Here is a 19,820-nt window from a genome sequence, read left to right as displayed (position 1 = left end):
ATCTAAATAAAGCTGTAAATAAATCCGGGACATTCCAGAAGTCCAAAATTTTTCAAAAGATCAGGAAAATTCGAAAATCCAAAAAATCTGAATGTTTTCAGATTTAAGAAAAAAATTGAAACAGAAGTTATAAATTTTATTCAAAACCAGCCTGATTGCTGTGCCTCCGGCGCTTCATACATCTGGATGGTGCGACTTCGGCGCCATCGAACGTTATATTCAATTTTAAAGCTTTGACAAATGTGCGGACAAAGTAACAAAGAGACGTAACTTCATTTATCTATTATAAGAATGATGATGATAACAAAATCACTTCCGTCCTCCGGACCCTANACTAATTGAGTATCCTACAGTAATCGTTGATTGTCTCTTGTTTCGTCGAAACGCCGGATGCGTTAAATAGAAGACCCATGGAGAACGACGACTTCTGCGTCTGAACCAGTGGACGGATGATGGCCAGCAACTGGAAGTGATGGAATGTTAGAATAGATCTGGAAAATATATGANGAAATATCNTAATTTTAAGGAAAATTAGTTCGAGCTCATTATCTGGCTCCTATTAAAGTTACCAAAAATCTGTCAACTGATAAAATGTTTATGACAATCAGTTACGTTTTCTTAGTTTACACATTTTTGATAACTCTTTTAGCAACCGAGATAATTGAGCTCAAAGTTAGGGCTCTTTCTAATACAGGCATTGCTTTTTATTTCTCAATCATCTCGGCTCCTATGAGAGATCTCAAAAATTTGTGAACTGATAAAATGTCTCTTATATTATCACCAACATTTTAACAATTGAGAAAATTCCGATACCTCTTACAGTAACCGAGATAATTACCCTCAACTTACCAAACAAATTCCCCTCATCAAAAACGACAAAATCATTGCAAAAGTTGTCAAAGTAACTGATAACTCGGCTCTTCGACTCTTCCGACTTTTATACTGAACATGATGTGATCCACGGTTTCTTGCTTGGGCCACTAGGAATATAACCATTAGATTTATACTGATTGTAGAACCCATCCAAAATGCAATATTGGCGAGGAGGAATGGGGAATTGCTCAGCTGGAAAAAATGAGTCAAACTTCAAAGAATTGTAATAAAAAGAAAAATTAAAGCTAACCTATGAAAGCACTAGAATAGTTGAAATTAAAACGGAGAATTTTTTTAAAATTTCATATAAAATTTAGCTAATCAGTTTTAGGTTTTTAAATCGTTTAACAAAGTGGTAATTACTAACTACAGTTCCACCCAAAAGTTTTTAAAAATTCTACCCATTTTCAGTTTCTTCTCACAGTATCGGACAAAAAATCTTAATTCCACATTTCCAGATGAAAATAGAGAAATTTGGAGCCCTCAAAAAAAGACGAAAATTAACTTAATCTTACAAGACGCTGGTGAATCTGAAATCTGAAATTAAATTACCTTCAAAAATTCTTTAAATTTCGAATCAGCGAAAAATTTTTCAGAATTCAGAACTTTTTTGCTTTGAAAATTTTTGAGTACACTGAACAAAAATAGAGCTAACAGTTTGTAGTTGACAGCTATTTTGTGCAAATAAGATAAATCGCTTTTCGAGAAATATGACAGAATTCATGCTCATGCCACTTTGGACAATTACAAAATTAAAGCTTTTTTCGTTTAGTATACTCTGAAATTTTCAGACAAATTGAAAAATTCTGGATTGCATTTTAGGACTTCAAAGTTGATTATTTTCGATAAAAAATCAGCGAATTAGTAAGTTTTTGAACGGTACAAAAATTAAAAAAAAACAGCAAAAATGTTTGAAAAACAGTGTAAGTCATCCTAAAGTAAGAAGATAGGAGAATTGATATGACAAAATTGGTTCTATTACAACAAAAAATTTGAAACAGAAAAAAACATGTTTTTGATATCACATTAGAAATTTTGGTCGATGTTCTTTCGAATTTTAGGAAGCTGATTTTTTTTTCTGAAATTTCTGCCAATCTCCTTAAAATTTTGAAATTTTTGCTTTTTTTGGACTTCAAATTCGCCAATTTTCAGCTGAAAATAGGTAAAATTAAAACATTTCAGGCCGATACTTTGACTTACTTCAAATTTACATTTTCGAATAATTCAAACAGGAAAATGTGAAGTTTTAAGAGCTCTAAATATGTGCAAATTTAAAATCTTCAAAAATAGAAAAACTAGTAAACTGAAACTTTACATGGTGCATAATCTGAAATTCACTTGTCTTCAAAAGTTTTTTATACTTTGAAATCTCTATTTTTGTTAAGTACACTCTAAAATTTTCAGGCGAATCGACAAGTTTTGGAAGGGTTTTTTAGGACTTTAAAATTGCCTATTTTCCACAAAAATTGAGTGAATGAAATTCAAGTGGATACTGTACTGTAAGTCCTGAATAAGAAAAAAAGTCGTAAAACCTGCATTAGAAGGGTTCCTTTAACATAAAAACCCTTCTGATAGAAGGGCCCTCAGGTACTACTGTAACTCGAAATCGAGTAAAATTAATATTTTCTGTTTCAAAAATAGTTTGAGTCAACATAAAAATTATAATACATACAAATTGATTTTACCAATATGGGTTCTAGTACAAAAAACTTTGAAACAGAAAAAAAAGTTTTTTGACATTACAGTAGGACAATTTCAGAATAATGCATTTCCTATCAAGTTTCTACAAATTTCTTCACAATTTTAAATCCTTTATTTTCCTTTTCTAGAAAATTAAAAAGTTCCCAACAAACCCGTGCTGAACTACCGTAAAACCTGTATTAGAAGGGCCCCTCTAATTGAAGTGCCCTCCTAGGGACCTCACGAAAAATAGAAGGGCCGACCCTTCTAATGCAGGTTTTACGGTATCTACAATCTTCTCAATTTGTCTTTAAAAAACTGTTGAAACAGAGAAGATATTTTGAAATGTTGATTTTCTTGTGTGGAAATTTTGAAGTGCCAAAAAAGTCATCCAAAATGTTTCGATTTGTCTAAAAGCTTCAAAGCGTACTAAACAAGAATAGAGATTCAATTTTATAGTTAACAACTTTTTTGTGAAAATGCATCCAAATTAGATAAACCACTTTTCGAGAAATATGACAGAATTCATGCTCATGCCACTTTGAAACCCCTCATCTTATTCAGATGAATTTGTACGTAAAAGTTTTCAATTACAAAATTGAAGCTCTATTTTTGTTTAATAGCACAATTTAAAATTTTCAACCAAATAATTTATTTTTTTCCAATTTGAAAAATTTTGGGAAAATTTTCTAGGACTTCAAAATTGACTATTTTCCACTGAAAATTGAAAAAATCAATAAAAGTCTAGCGGGTATTGTATTGTAATTGCTGATAAGAAAACAGTGAACACCGTGAAACCTCTATTAGAAGGACTCGTTGAACATAAAATCCCCTCTAAGAGCCCTCATACAGGTTTACTGTAGCCTAAAATTGGGAAATAAACGTTTTCTGTTTCAAAAATTATGTAAGGTATCACTAACATTCAAAACATGTTTGGTCGCACCTTAAAGGTGGGGGGACAGGAGATTTTACGGGGGATTTTTGGGGCCAGAGTATGCATTCTACCGTGACGGTGTACAACGCTTAATGTTACTCTGCGTACAGCTGTCGTCCTCGCCTTTATGTATGCAATCGGGCGACCGCTTTCTCTTTGCCCGTGTAGCTCAGTCGGTAGCGGCGCCGCACCCTCAATCCTCGCCCCACACGTTCAACTCCTCGAGGGGCATATTTAAACGAAATTTCGAGAACATTATTTTTCTCATGTCCCCCCACCTTTAAAAATTTTGAAACAGAAAAAGATACATTTTTCTCACTGTCTACAAATCTCTTGATTTCGCTTTAAAAAATCTATCGAAACAGAAAAAAAATTGATATTTCGAAAATTGTAACTTTCGGAAACAGAAAAAAAGCTATCAAAAACTGGTCAACTAACAAAATGTGGATATCTTTACTACTTTTGAAGATATGCGCCTTTAAACTGGCTGAAACAATTTTCATGCCTTACCCCCGCGATTTCCCCATAATAATGTATAAAAATGGCGCCAAATTCATAAGGTGGATACAATTGGCGACATTCTCCAGTCGCTGGAAACATGAAAAATGTATTGAAAATCGGATAAATTGCAATGCAAGGTAAGGCAATTCTCAGTAATTTGTTGATGACCTGAATCAATTTAATTGAAATTTAGATTTAAAATTTAAAAAAAAGTATATTTACCTGTTTATGAGTATTGGGGTAAACCATAAAAATCAGTCTAAGGACCGACATGAAGAATGGAAAACCCATTGCTAGATAATCCAAATAAAAATGAGAGGTTAGAATAAAGATGAGCAATATTGGGTGGTTGTTACTGGCACACCATGACGTCATCATTCCAGTCGCTGGGAAACGGTTGGAGAGGTAGTCGAAGAAGAAGGATAGGAGATTCTAGAACATTTTTTGGAAGGTTTTAAACTGTATTAGAAGGGCCCTTCTATTTTTTGTGTGAAGTCTAATTATAAGAGAGCACTTCAATTAAAGGACCTTTAATTTCTTTTATTTAACTACTGGTTTTACCGTAATTTTTCAAAATCCGTTTCAACAAGAATTGCAGAATTTCAGAAAGCATGAGAATCTAATTATTTTGAAGCAGTGATTTTCCGAAAATTCTATTTTCAGGAATTTTTCAAAATGGTTGAATAATCTGATGTATCTGTTGTGAACTAGAAAAATATAATTCAAAATTTGATTTATATTTTCTGAAATTTTCGGACAAAATGAGCAAATACTAAGTGTTTTTTTTTGACACCCAATGTAGACAATTTTCCACTAAACATGTTCATTGGCCGGTACTCCATCAATTCATTATTTTTTCTTTGAAAGAAAGAAAATCTATTTTTTTTTGAAACATTGAATTTTGCTGGTTTGAAAATCTGCTGTATATCCTTTGAAATTATTTATTTCACGGTCTCCCAAAATTTTTGGAAAAGTTCTCTCGTCTTCTGCACTCTAGCCAAATTTAATTTTTCACGCCCCTCCCCCTTTTTCTCTTTTTTCGGCTAATAGACGCCTATCATTAGAGTCATGGAAACCACAAAAAAAAAACGAATTTAAGCTATTTTTATAGAAAAAAACTGTTTGATGTGTTACTGGAGACTTCAACTATAACCTGCACAAATTTTTATGAAAATTGGAGCATTTCGAGCAAAGTTGTGAATCAATGAACGCCGATTTGATCAAAACCGGTTTCATTCAACCGTACATAAGTCTATCAGGTTTTTACGCAATCAGAAAAATAAAAACGTCATCGATACCGCAGAGACATTTGCTACATATGCTCCGTCTTCGATTTTCGATTTAGGTCCTCATTTTTTTGAAAATCTTGAAAATGTGTCAAAAATCGGGGTTTTTGGGAATATTGTACTGAAATTTGTACCCTGCATAACTTTGCGAGGATCTAACCAATCAAAATGATCAATAAACCAAAAGTTGTGTAATGGATTGTTTTACAATTCCTTTGTCTTCGATTTTTGAGTTTCGTCTTTGTTCCGGTGTTAGGGGTCCAACAATTCCAGTTGGTTAAAGGTGGTCCTTTTGCAAAAAGCAATCACATATCAAATTTCCCATGTTTCTAATATGAAGGTAACTTAATTTACTTATAGAACAAGAAGAGTTGCCCAAAATCTCGGAAAATCTAAAAAAGTTTTGGCTCGGTGAAACGGGAACAAACGGACACACTCACACACAGAATTTGGTGATTGTTAATAGTAAAGATCGCAGAATTTGTTCCTTTCAACAAGAATTGCAGAAATATTGAAAAAAGTGAAAATCTAATTTTTTTGAAACTGTTAATTTTTTGTCATAAATTTTGCTGTTTAAAAATATATATTTCCATATCAAAACTCTGATTTGTTGTTTTTCAGCCACTTTCATTTTTCCAGTGTTAAATAGTCAAATTGAAGACGGGCAAAAGTAGTCTAGAAAAGATAGAATTGTCTGAAAATTTCAGAGTATTCTAAAAAAAACTAGAGTTTTAATTTAGTAGTTGACAACTTTTTTGTACAAATTCATCCAAAGGAGATAAGTGGTTTTAAAGTGTCACAATTCTGAACTCAGTGGTATTTCTGGCTTTTTTAATGTCCGTTTAATGTTCCTTCTATTTCTTTCCTTTCCATTTTTATGTATTTTCTTGGCAAATAATTCGGGGGGGGGGGGGGGGGTACAAGGGGGTACAAAGTGATTTAGGGGTGCAAAATCGACAAATCGGGGGGGGGGGGGGTACAAACTAAGCCTTTTTCTTGTTTCTTGTACCCCCGAATTGAGGATTTTGTACCCCTGAATTGCTTTGTACTCCAATGACCCCAAAATTTTTGTACCCTCCGAATTACTTGCCTATTTTCTTTTATATTTTGTGGTTTTTATCCTTTGATATGGTAATAATCCGTTGTATATAAACCCGGTAGATGTCACCGAGGGCATTCTGTTTCTTATTTCTCTACAATAAATATTGCCAATTTTCTGTTCATTCTGAAGGATATTAGACACTGCGGACACTGCCATAGTTTCTTTTAGAACTCAATTGATAAAAAAAAATTAATCATGAAAGAAACTATGACAGGGCTCGGCTATCTGAAGCTCGGCTATCAGGCTTCCGATCACGTTCAAAATTTTGGAGGGTGTAAAACAGACCTAGATTGAAAACTTTGCGTTTTCAGTATTTTTTGAAATGTGCTAGTTTTCAGGTATGTGCCAATTTCGGAATGACAATTGTTTTCTCTACTAAACGTATTTTAACTAGGTATAGAACGGGCCTAATACATTTTACCAGTTTCAAAATTAGCTAAAATAAAAAGCTACATTATTCATTTGGAAAAACTAAGTTTTCATGGGGGTTTTTCTCCTGAAAATTGCTGTTTCAAAAAATATCAAAATCCATCATTTGAGTCAATAGTATCGATTTTGGAGATAGATTGTAAGACATGAAAAAAGAAACAGTAGCATGTGAAGTACCGGTCAATAAGAGATACAAAAACGTATTTTTCAGTTGACTTTTGACCATTTTCAAGAGTCTGAAGCTCGGCTGTCAGGTTTTCGATCATTTTCAAAATTTTGGAGGGTGTTAAACAAACTTGATTGGAAACTTCCCATTCACAGAATTTTCGAATATTCCTAGTTTTTCAGCTATTCGTCGATTCCTGAACGACACCTGTTTTTTACATTTTCAGTACTAAAACAGGCCGAAAGGGCATGACTTTATTTCAAAAGATTGTACATGAAATGCGATTGATTGCCGAACTCTAATACAAAAAGGCAAAATTTCTAGTATGTTTTTCTTAACTAAAATTTCTTATTTCACCTTTTTTTTTCAAAAACTCCACTTCAATTCTCCCCCTTACTCACCACAGTATGCGCCATGGATACCACAAGAAAAATCTGCGAATTCACGATTGCTACTTTCTTCCTCCACCAATGTTTCAAATATACAAAAATTGTGTAATTCACAATGAAAACCGTCGGAAGCACATATGAAAGTGGAAGCAGTGCAAAATAGACAGGAAATGTGTTGAATTTGAATTCCAAGTCCATATATGTTTGGTTTCCAAATATTGACTTTTTGGACATTTTTGGAGAGCTGAAAATCAGGATTTTAGAGGGAATAAAGAAGAAAACTGAAACAAAGACAAAATCCAATTTCAAGATTTTCTCGGTTTCTGTAAAAGAAATGAAAATCTGTCAATTGATAAAATGTTTATCATAATATCACCAATATTTTATCAGTTTATAGATTATTGATACCTTTTAAAGGAAGGGTTATAGGTTATACGGTAGTTGTTACTTTGAGCTCAATTATCTCGGTTCCTATAAGAGTTGTCAAAAATTTTTCAACTGATAAAATACTTGCGATAATATGATAAACATTTTGTCAGTTGACAAATTTTTGATATCTCTTACAGTAACCGAGATAATTGAGCTTAAAGTGATTAGTCAGCGTTTGCGACCACGTAGCTCAGCTGGTAGCGGCCCGGTGTCCCAAACAATTTGCCCGCAAATTGGACTCCTTGCAGGGTTTTCTAAGCCAAACCATAAGAAATAGCAGAAAAAAGTCCCACATGGAATGACTCCCAAGTGTTACCCTCGAAAAAAATCGAGACCTATATGGTTGGATAGAGCATAAAAAGTTATTTTAGATTCCAAACGGAATAGTTGGGAAAAAATTTTTTTTTGGGAGTTATGGTCCAAAAAGTACCAAAAAATGCCTAAATTTTCAAAAAATCATAACTTTGTCAGTTTATGTCCGTTTGTTGAAATTTAAAAAACAGTAGATAGACAATTAATTGAACATTTAAGAACTAAAATTTAAATTTGTTTTCCTGTTGATTGGATTATTGATTTTTTGAAAAAATCAAAAAATTTTTCAATATCTCAAAAATCCTAGGTTAACTTTTTTTTTCATTATGACCATCAAATTCAGCACATTTGATTTACTATAGAAACATATCAATACCCCGGGGGAAATCATGCTCACACAAGTTATGCCGAAAAATATCGATTTTTGGTACTTGGCTTCTTTGAATTCGTTGTCCTCGGCGGCCTGTATGATGAGGGGCATACTTGTTTTTGTGATTTTTACTTGCGTATCGTTAGCCTAGAGTGTTTGAAATAGAATCCTGCGACATACAAAGTCAATTTTTCAAATGCCGTACCATTTCTTAAAATCATCACCTTGAAAAAAGCAAAATTTTGACATGTGACAGGGCACATCTATAGTTAAACTTGATAGAAACGACCAAACTATTTTTTAAACATATTCAATAACATAGAAAAACGCTCTATCCAACCATATAGGCCTCGATTTTTTTCGAGGGTAACACTTGGGAGTCATTCCATGCCAGAAATTTATGTTTCACTGGAATATCAAATTTGACAAGAAGTACATGGTCACCAATAAACTGGAATTATTTCAGTAATATTTTGGAACAAAGTATTAGAGCCAGTTTGTTAATTCAAAATGTTTTGCTGTTTCTAGGTTTTTAAAGGAGGCCAGACATGAAAATTTTCAAAATTATAGTTTTTTGATATATGACATAGTACAGTCAGAAAATAACAATGGACACCAAACCATAACTCCTTGTTACTGTACAAGCAAGAACGCGGTCGTTCTTCGAAGCGGAGCCAACTCCTCGTTTCGTAATCGTTTTTGCGGCAGCAGACGACAAGCGTCTTGTGGTGTAGTGGGGGGCGCGCTTGGCTATCAGTCGCGCATCGCGGGTTCGATTCCCATCAGTTAGTTTTCGTTTTTCTTTCTGTTTTCATGCGGCGACATCAAAGAATAACCGAATAAAAAGAAAAAGTAGGGAATAATTGCCAAACAGTGAAGAAATCTAGTGTATTCTAAAAAAAATAAATGATCGTCAAGTAGCGCGCATTGGGTCGCAATCGCGCGATTTTCCGTCAGAATACATGATCTCGCTCCAAGAAAACTCCGTAGACTTTCGTGTCTGGCCTCCTTTAAACAATTATTATAATTTCCATATGAAAACCCTCTGATTCTGGATGGTTTTCACTTCGGAACTTTTGTTGAGCTCAAAAGCTCAAAAACTCCAATGAGCTGTAGCTGAAAAAGGGAAAGTCAAACATTCTAGCTCTTGATTCAGCACCAAATACCAATGTCTAAAAATAAATGTCCAAAACATTTACAAGAGAAAAATCTAGAAACCTTGTTATAGGCAAAACAAGGCTCCAGGAAAAAAGAATGACAAAATACTTACACCTCCTGATTCCAGTATATTTTCCTGGAATTGAATAGGTCGATTTAATTATTTCCTGGATAAGAGAAGGAAGAAGGAGTTAGTCAAGGGTAGAAAGGTTTTATTGGATTTTGCGTCAGAAGAAAGATTGAAGTATTGGAAGTTGATCTTTCGGGTGAGTCCAAGGTTCAGGTTAAAGGTAAGATAATTAGGTTTGAGAGAAAAAAAATTTGTTTACTATAGTGTATAGCTGGAAGGCGTATCTCGAGGAATTGAACTTGTGGGCAGAATATTAGAGATGCCGCGTCACTACCAGTTGAGCTACGCGGTCGCAGTCGATTCATGAAAATGACGGTTTTCCACAGTATTCCAGATTACTGTAGTCCCAAAAAGTTGTTTTATGTGAATTTCAACACAGAGGTACAGTACAAACGGATATTGCAAGACCATTCAAAATTTTTGAGAAACAGAAAAACAGTGAGTCACACATTTTTTCAAAAATTTGAATTATTTTGAAACAGAAATTCAAATGTTCTAAAACCACAAAACACAAACGTTTTACATCAAAAAAGACAAAAAAACTATCGTTAACGGAAAAACAGGTGTATTTTTAATAAGAAAAAAACTTCCTTGTCTTTATCATAATAATATGTTCTTTAGATTTTTTATAATTGTCTGAAAAATTATCTGAAAAATTAGATTTTCGATGATTGATTGAGATTAATTGTCTGGTTCAAAAGGTGTGTTTTGAGATCAAAAATTGTTCTGTTTCATGAAAATTTGAAAAAAGATACTGTCACCAAAAATTATTCTATGAATCACTTTGAATTCTTATTAAAAGCATGAAATTTAAAAATACAATAAAACAATTTAATTTGTAGATTTGGCTCCCGGACATTTCGCAACCGGACATTTCGCAGCCGCAGACATTTCGCAGCGGACATTTCGCAGCCGGACATTTCGCAGTCGGACATTTCGCAGCCGACATTTCGCAGTCGGACATTTCGCAGCCGCAGACATTTCGCAGCCGGACATTTCGCAGCCGGACATTTCGCAGCCGGACATTTCGCAGCCAGACATTTCGCAGCCAGACATTTCGCAGCCTCTGATAACGTCAGAAAATCAGAATTCCAAATTCTTCGGTTTTGAAACAAGTATATTTTAATGTCAGAAATTGAATTTTCGAAGAATTCGGCTGAAAAAATCAAATTTCAGCTGAAAAATAGCAAGCAAGTATTCAATCAATGGGAAACTGCAAATGCTTCACTGTTATGATATTTTTTAGAATTTCTTTTTTTTCTTCTAGAATTCCAACTTTCTAAAATCTTATATTTTAAAAAGAAATTCTGAATAACAATGAAGATTTAGCATTTTTCAATTGATTGAATACTTGTTTGCTATTTTTTCAGCTGAAATTTGATTTTTTTTTCAGCCGAATTCTTCGAAAATAATTAGTGATCTGGAAAATAAATTAGAGCATAACTGCGATCAAAAAAGTTCATTACTCTTAAAATAGTAAAATTCCTATTTATTCACTTTTACATTACAGTATCACGAAACTGCAAAGTCTTCTAGAAAATTTTGAAAATGTTTATTGGTTCTTAGCTTACAATTAGCGTTTTTGAGAACCGATGGGGAGGCCCGGAATGATTGGTATAAGTAAATAGTAAACTTCATAAACTCTCAAACTTTCCTAGAAAATCGCTATCTGCCCCTGTTTTCGCATGCTACCGAGTTTTTCAGGTTATTCCCAACGCAACCAGGGGAGCGTCTGATTCTGCAGGCCTTTATGCGTTGAGACGATTCTAGTGGTGGCAGGATGTTGAGTTTTCCTTGCTCTAGATATGTTAAATGAGCTCTATTTGGCATTTCAAATAAGATTGATAGTGTTTTGAAACTTTAAAACATGGAAAACTGCGCTGGAATGGAACAAGGTGGTTTTTGGAAATTGTCTGAATATTCTGGAAAATCCAGTTCTACTCTTCCAGTATATACACAGGGTAACGGCTGCTCATGGTATTAGGTTGGCGGGAAAGTCTTTGTCACTTTTTCAATAGTTTATTTCTCAAAGAAAAAATAACCGAATAATTAATTATATTGTCCATCATTATCAACAACATGTCTCCAACGTTCCCTCAATTTATGGATTCCATTGCGGTAGAATTCAGCCGGGCGTGAGGCAAAGTATTGTTTGAGTGCCGCTTCGACCGCTCCACGGGAATTGAAGCTTCTTCCTTCGAAGGCACGTGTCATATCGCCAAATAACCAATAGTCGGAAGGAGCAAGATCAGGAGAATACGGGGGGTGAGGGAGAACATTCCATCCATATCCCATCAGCTCCTGCTTCACTTGTTTCGAAACATGTGGGCGAGCGTTATCATGTTGATAGTACACTTTCTTGTCTTTCAGGGCCGAACGGTCGACTGCTTTCTTGAGGTTTCGTAGTTGAGTAGTGTAGAGGTCTCCAGTTATTGTTTTGCCCTCGGGCAGAAGTTCCCAGTAGATGGGGCCGTCCACTCCCCACCACACAGAGAGCATAACTTTTTCGGATGAAGGTCGGGTTTGGGGACATCCTGTGGGCTCTCTCCTTCTCCAACCCACTGGGATTTCCTGTGGTGATTATCGTAGAAGACCCACTTCTCATCTCCGGTTATTAGCCGGTCCAGCCATCGATCGCCCGCGTGGAGAGTGAGAAGAGTAATCGAATCGTCGACTCGGCGGTCAAGGTTGGCTTGAGTCAGGTGATGAGGTATGAATCGACCAAAAAGTTTTCTCATTCCAAGAGACTTCAAACCTTCAAGGACTGTGCTATGGTGAACTCCGAATGTGACAGCTAGTTCACGGCTAGATTGAAATGGATCCGATTGCAATGCGTGCTTCAGCTTGTCCAAATCCAACTCACGGGGTCTCCCAGAGCGATCCTTTTCATCGAGCGAGAAGTCATCTTTTTCGAAACGATGGAACCAATTGCGAATAGTATTGTAGTGAGGGGCATGTGTGTTGTACACATTCTTCAAGAAAGTTTCCGAATCCTTCATCGTGGTGTGAGATAGGAAGAGGTAAATCAAAACATGTCTGATGTGAATAGCAGTGGGAACAAACATATCGTTTCAATTACAGATGAGGAGCANGGAAGGAGATGGGGACTTGTTTATATGGAAGGTTCTTATCACCTTGTTATTCACTAAAGTCGATATCATACACAGCCTCCATATACGAGAACAGTGATTAAACAAACAGAGTGACAAAGACTTTCCCGCCAACCTAATATATGCGTTGGCGCGGTGCCTCATATGGACGACATAGGTACACCGTTTGCGCGCATATAGTACGCTATATGCGCGCACACGCCATCGAGATCGGGCATGACGCGTCCATATTTCATCTACAATTTCAGGTCGTATTGGCGACGGATATCTCATATATGGATTAGTTCATCTAACTATAGTTGTAATAAGATGTGATTTTGTTCAGATCTTCCAATATCGTTCATTTTCCCTTTCAGATTTCACAGAGTGACCATTTTTCCAGTTTTCACAGAATTTTCTCACAGCAAGAAAAATTATGGCAGGAAGTTAAAAATATCTGGATGATATAACATAATAAATTTTTCCTTCAAAATTGCAATATAGAAAACTTGAAAAAAATTCAACAAAGTCTTGAAATTGGCATTAATTCGCATAATTTTGTTTTCGAAATAATTTTGTGTTTCTCGGATTGTTTTTCTACTTTTACTTCGTAATAATCGGAAAACTTACCAACCAACCTGTATTTCACCTGAAAAATATATTATTCCGCTTATTCCGAAGTAAAACAGAAAAGTCCTCATTTCAAGAAAAACCGGATTTTGTAAAAAATGTTACCTATTTCTTTACTAAAAATAAGTTTTATTTTCGTTAGCCATAATTTTTACAAGTGAAAACAGTGAGAAGTTCTTTGAAAGCAGGAAATAGGATCAATATGATCGAAAAATTGATCTAGATCGGCGGTGAAAATTTTTGCGGAGTGTCGTTGGTGGGCTGCTGTTTTCACGGGAAAAGCGTGCATGCTATATGGATGCTATATGGGTGCGCCCACCGGCGACCAGTCGTGCCCAGCGACGACGCATATAGCGCGCACGCGCTACCCGCGGAATTATTATGAGTGCACATCCTAGACATATACCATGAGCAGCCGTTACCCTGTGTAATCTTCTTCAATGACATTTCCGCAAAAATCTGCTTTCCAAAAACATTCCGAATCGAAAAACATCAAATGACCCCACCATTGTCAGCAATCACCCCTTTTGTCGGGGTGGGCAAATACTTTTGACTTTATAGGTTTTCAGCTATGTTGAATCGAATGGCATTAGTCGTTTTCTAAAAAAATTCTCGGTTAGCCCGGAACCGCCATATTAGGGGGTGGGCATATACTTATGACGCGCACTGTAGACTTGCTTGAAGCATCATTACTAATAACATTCACCAGATTCCGTATGTGCGTATGTATGTCGCGTTCCGTTTTACCCACTCAAAGTTAACCGATTGAGCTGAAACCTCAACAGATAGATCAGAAGTGTGTCTAATTGCAGGCCCGATCTTTTCATTTTTCGAAAATTTGATTTTGAAGTCTTCTGAAGACGTTCCTTGGTTTCACCACAGTAAAGGGTGGAGGGCAGGGAGGGCGAGAGAAGAGGGTGCGAGAGAAATAGGGAGGAAATTCAACACACACGTTTACGCCATTTCTACCACCATTTGCTGTGGTCGGCAGTGGTGTAGCGGTTAATGCACTATGCTTTTGCCCGCGCTATGCGGGCTCGAGTCCGACAGGCGGTAACTTTTTTTGGTTTTTTGTAGAGAGTTCGGAAAGGAATATGAAAATGTCTGATTATGTTTTAATCGTTTTGGATGAAATTTTAGCAATGCAATTTTAGTTTCCCAGTTTAATTTTTTCCAAGTCGAATGAGGATTTAGTCGGATTTTTCAGTGTTTTTTTTGTGTCACCAACAAATTTCAGGTTACAATATGGTAGCTAAATTAGTGTATTTCATGCTTCTTCAATGGCATTTCCAAATGCCAGGAACTCCTTGAGCAGAAGATCATACATATAACTTGACACAAAGCCTTAGGCCGCGAAAATATGAAAAAGTTATATCTACTTTCGAATCCCCGAATTTCCACATTTGTAGTCTTCATTCCAAATGTTAAAATTCGATAAACTACGAAATTTTCAATATCTGAACTACTAAAGAATTAGTGAATATCAATTTGTAAAATTTTTTCTCTAATCCAGAATTTTCAAAATTCGAAATATCCGAAGTTCAGTAAATCGATCTTCGAAGATTCAGAAACTCAAATTGGGAGTTAAAGAACTCTTAAAATCAGAGAACTACAGTTTAAGAATTTCAAGCTTTTGAACAGCTGAAGTTTTGAATCCAAATATCGGAACTGCAACTTTTTCAAGTGCTCAAATTTTAGAATTCTAGATATGCAGAAAATTTTAAAAAAACACACTAATTTTCGAATGCGAGGGAATTCGAAGACACGGAAGCTTAAAAATTTAAGACTCTGAGACTAATTTAAGACTCACGAGTATTATGAAAAAATCGAGAATTTCTTATTTTTCCAATTTCCAACTTTCAGAGTTTCTCAATTTTTACAGATTTATGTAGGCTCTCTTCTTTAGCGTTTTTAGCTATTTGACTCTGAAGCACTGTTCAAAGCCCTTCGGCCCATTTCGATTTTTTTCGTAATATTTCTTATCAAAGTTCACTGAAGTAGATCATACGGGAATTTTCGACAATGGGGATGTAGCTTCGGAGGGGCGTACTCCTATTTCTCTATTCAAAGTCTAAATTGCAGAAGTTCCCATAAAATTTTAAACACTTTTCTGGATCAAAGTTTCTGAACTTTTGAACATTCGTATTCACTCATCTCTAAAAAAAATTCTGAGTATTTTAATTTGCGGAATCCTAAAATATTTCAATTCTGAGTTACAGAGTTAGGAATTTCTGAAGCTCTGAATTTCTGAATTTCCATAGACCCTGAACAAAAGTAACGAAATATTTTTATAAGATTACGGGTACTGTAACAGGAGGCCAGAAGGTTTAGCCCCGAAGGGGCGTAAACCGACTGGTTTCTAAACAATTGCAGACACAATTTGCCACACACGCCACACAATTCATCAAATTTGAGCCCATGTATCTAATTTTCTGTGAGAGATATCAAAAAGTGGTGAACTAATGAAATGTTGCTGATATCATGATAAACATTTTATTAGTTGACAACTTTTGATATCTCTCAAAAAAAGTGAGTTATATAGGCTCAAATTTGACGATTCGGGTGACGTTCTATTAGAGTGTTTACGGTATAATGGTTGTAATTTTCGACGTATGGCTTGGGGATGTATGTGAAAACTATGCAATAATTGTATAATAATTGTACTGTATATCTTCCGGATTACTGTATTGTTTTGTTTTATGGTTTATAGTGATGAATAGCAACCAATCACATTAAAAAATGTATTTTTGAAAAGTCTTTTTGAAACAGGAAAAATTAGAAAATTTTCACTGTTTCATTGGAATTCCATATGTTTCCAGTGCTTTTCAAAAACGCTAATTGTAAGCTAAGAATCAATAAACATTTTCAAATTTTTCTAGAAGATTTTGCAGTTTCGTGATACTGTAATGTAAAAGTTGATAAACAGGAATTTTACTTTTTTAAGAGTAATTAACTTTTTTGATTGTTGTTATGCTCAAATTTTTTTTCTGTATTGTGAAAAAGATAGGAGATGGATAGCATGTTCAGTGATATGTTTCAAAAATTACTGTTTCAAAAGTTGTCGGCAAGTTTCAATATGTTGTCTTTTTCATTGGATAAGATTTAAATCTTGCCACAAAAAAGGAACTATGCGATGTGTCTGAGAACTTCAGAGTATGTATACTCAACAAAAAAGCTCCTTGTTATAGACAACTTTTTTGTACAAACTCATCCAAAGGAGATAACCGGCTAAAATTGTCCAAATTTCCTATATGGATTAACTTTTCATAACCACTAAAATTATAAACCATTTTTTGTAACAGTAATTTTTGCTACTTTACAGCTCTGAACTGATAGTGAGCACTGCTTGTGGACTTGGTTGGTTTTCAAACCGTATATCTCAGTCAGATGAATTTTTTTTCAAAAAAGATGTCAACTAAGAAATTAAAGCTCTATTTTTGTGCTGAAAGTTTTGTGCTGAATTTGCTGAAGTTTTCAGACAAATGGAAACAATCTGGAAGGTTTTTTAGGACGTCAAAGTTGTCTATTTTAAACTAGTAAATCAAAATTAAACAAATACAGTACCACCCGGAAGAGTGGTACTGTAGATTAATTCTTTTTTATATTCTTATGCTTTATTAAAGTCATGCAAGTTAAAAAAAAAGAATATAAGAAGTTTGCGGGTGAGAGGGAAGATTGATCGAGAAAAAAACTGAAAAAAGTTACAAATGCTCATCATCGTCATCATCATCGGAATCAGAATCATCATCCGATTCGGTATCACTGTCATCGAAATCATCAATAATCTCTTCTCGTTGGTCCCGTGGAATCCAATCTTTAATTAATCCTGGTGGTACATCCGAGTTCTTTACTAGCTTAACTTGGAATGAATTTGGCGAGAAAAACACTTCAACTATATTTTCAGAGAGATTTGACTGAAGAAAAATTTTTCTCTCATTGGAAGATTCATACATTTCTAAGTAGCGTTCTCACGTAAAACTTTCAAATCCATATCCGACAATTGTAAAGTGTTTGGTTGGAATTGTCGATGTGAAGAACTCCTGGAAATCAGAGAAATGGAATTTTAGGTAATACAAAATAGCACCCGAGACATTTCACATCTAGATATGACAAATTTATTCAATTTAGAATCACAGTATTACTACATATATGATTTCTACTAAATCTCCTAAAGGATCAGAAAAAAAAATCAAACTCAGGATTTACTTTGAGTTTTCAGTAAACAGAAATTTTTCAAATTTCAATAAAACAGTAATTTTCAAATGTTTCTATCTCAAAAAGTTTGCCAAATAATTGCTTTATGTGATGTGACCTTTTGAAAAAGAGAAATAAAAAAGTGAGGAGCGGAGAGGCGAACAGTAAAATAAATAAGTTGAATCGCGCCGAGCGCGCACCAGTCAGTTGTGGGAAGCGCCGGGGGCGCAGCAAACAGGCTGGTAAAGTTTTCATGTTTTTTTTCTAAGAATCTATAATGTTTCTGAATTTCCTTGAAACAATTAACTTGAAATAATCATTGATGGAACAAGCAAATGGTTAACCGGAAAACATTTTCAAAAAAACCAAAAAAAAACTAACCTGAACAATTCCATCAACATTATGACCAGAAACGTAATCCATACGTACTTTGACCTTTTCGAAATGAAAAAGACCTCTTTCCCAAAAAAATTCAAAATTCTCAGATTGAATCATTCTTGCGTTTTTCCACTGCTCCAGCTCCTCCACAACGAACGAATCGAACATTCTTGAGTATTCAATCAACTTGGATGTCCCTGGAACCTCAATAGAGCAGAAATGAATTCCCTCAAATAACTTGGATCCATTAGAGCGAGAATTGAACGGCATTCATGCACCATGAAGATCCTCATTGATATATTCCTGGTCCTTAAATAACCACGTTTCTTGATGACTTCTTCAAGCTGAGCAATGAATTTGAAGTAATTCTTTTTTGGCGTCTTTCCCCATTCGATCATTTCAAAATTGACCTTGAAATCTTCCAGAACTTTCCCATTGTTTATATCCAACAAAGACTCGAAATCCTTCCAGAATACGGTCACAAACGATTCATCCTTCACAAATCGTTGTGATTTTCGTCCTCCTCTTCTTTCCAAAATTACCATACATCCTTTTTTATGAAACTGATATTCTATTTTAATTCGATTTCCTCGCGGATAAAGTTGACCAGAAGATGGGGAACTTGGATTTCCAGACTTGATTTCAATGAAAATAGAATTCGTACAACTTTTAATGGAAACTGCGTAGACGGAACCGTTCGGAAGGCGGCGATCGATCAAATCACGGACTGTGGCACTGGTTTTGCGAAGAATTTGTCTGGAAAATGTGGGAAATTAGTTATTGGTTCCTTACAGGCGATTCTAATTCAGGTATTACGGTGAACGGATTTCATGTTCCCTATTTTAACTGTATTTCTTGCCCATATATTCAGTTATCATCAAAACCCTACATTTTGTACAGATTTTTCATTTAAAAAGTTCTGTTTCAAAACTTGCTGAGAAGGAAGACCAATCTGGATGAAAACATTTTAAAATTATCTGTTCTTCAAAATTGAAAATTTCTTAAAAAATAGAATTACTGCTTCAAAAAAATGTTGAAAGATTTCAGTGGTTTTCTGGAAAATTAATCCAAGGGTACAGATTCAAATATTTTTACCTTCTCTATTCTCCGACTGCCAAGTTCAACTTTCAATAAAATATTTGAATCTCTGAATGGTCATTTCGGATTAATCTTTCCTAACCACTGAAATTCTAAAACTATTATTTTGAAACAGTAATTTTAGAAATTTTGCTACTTGGTGGTTTTAACTATTAAAGGTGGTGTACGGTGAAATTTTTTATTGCATCAAAATGTGCAGAAATGCATGTAGATTGGCTTAAAAAGAAAAAAAAATTCACGGCCTCGCGGAAGGGAACCTAGATTTAAAAACTGGATAGCGCGCCAATTTTGGACGCGTTGCGCGGTCGCGTCGCGGCTTTTCGGTGAGTAGCGACTCAGCAACGCTTAACATTTACGTTTTTTTCAAAACATGTTTTGAAATTTTCGAATCTGGCACGCGTCCAACTTTTGTGTGCGACGAAGTGCGCGTTTTTCAGGTTCCCAACCGCGATGCCGTGAAAATTCAAAAAAAATTCCTTCATCGAGAAAAACGCATCGAAAAATACGCTGAAAGCCCTTAGGGACGAGGTTTTTTCTAGGGCACCCAGTGAGTAAAAGCGCGCGAAATCAAACTTTTAAAATTTTTTCGCTTGTTTTCACTGTTTTTTCAAATTTTCCGATGTATCTGGAAGAAAAATTGACAAAAACCTAGAAAACTCTTGAAAAAACCGA

At 35.0% G+C, this 19,820-nt stretch overlaps 2 protein-coding genes across 2 annotated transcripts in view; both read right to left on the bottom strand.

Moving 5' to 3' along the window:
* Nucleotides 1-395: 395 nt before the first annotated feature.
* Cbr-sru-7 lies at nt 396-7,594 on the bottom strand (the record flags this gene model as incomplete). Its single annotated transcript, XM_045236155.1, has 5 exons — nt 396-491; nt 850-1,065; nt 3,998-4,156; nt 4,211-4,420; nt 7,373-7,594. 5 exons carry the CDS (start codon nt 7,592-7,594, stop codon nt 396-398), a joined length of 903 nt encoding a protein of 300 aa, XP_045096495.1.
* Nucleotides 7,595-17,179: 9,585 nt separating this feature from the next.
* The window catches only part of CBG18504, a gene marked incomplete at both ends in the record, with an annotated part of 4,247 nt that continues 1,606 nt past the window's right edge, over nt 17,180-19,820 (bottom strand). The window contains 3 exons of the mRNA XM_002634594.1: nt 17,180-17,392; nt 18,054-18,247; nt 18,289-18,806. Coding sequence (XP_002634640.1) covers nt 17,180-17,392; nt 18,054-18,247; nt 18,289-18,806 — 925 coding nt within the window. The remainder of the gene's footprint in view (nt 17,393-18,053; nt 18,248-18,288; nt 18,807-19,820) is intronic.

Source organism: Caenorhabditis briggsae (assembly GCF_000004555.2).
Source record: "Caenorhabditis briggsae complete genome, chrIV, whole genome shotgun sequence".
In the NCBI taxonomy this organism is placed as follows: Eukaryota; Metazoa; Nematoda; class Chromadorea; order Rhabditida; family Rhabditidae; genus Caenorhabditis; species Caenorhabditis briggsae.
Note: the sequence above shows the minus strand (reverse complement) of the source record. Positions and strands in the feature narration are given on the sequence as shown.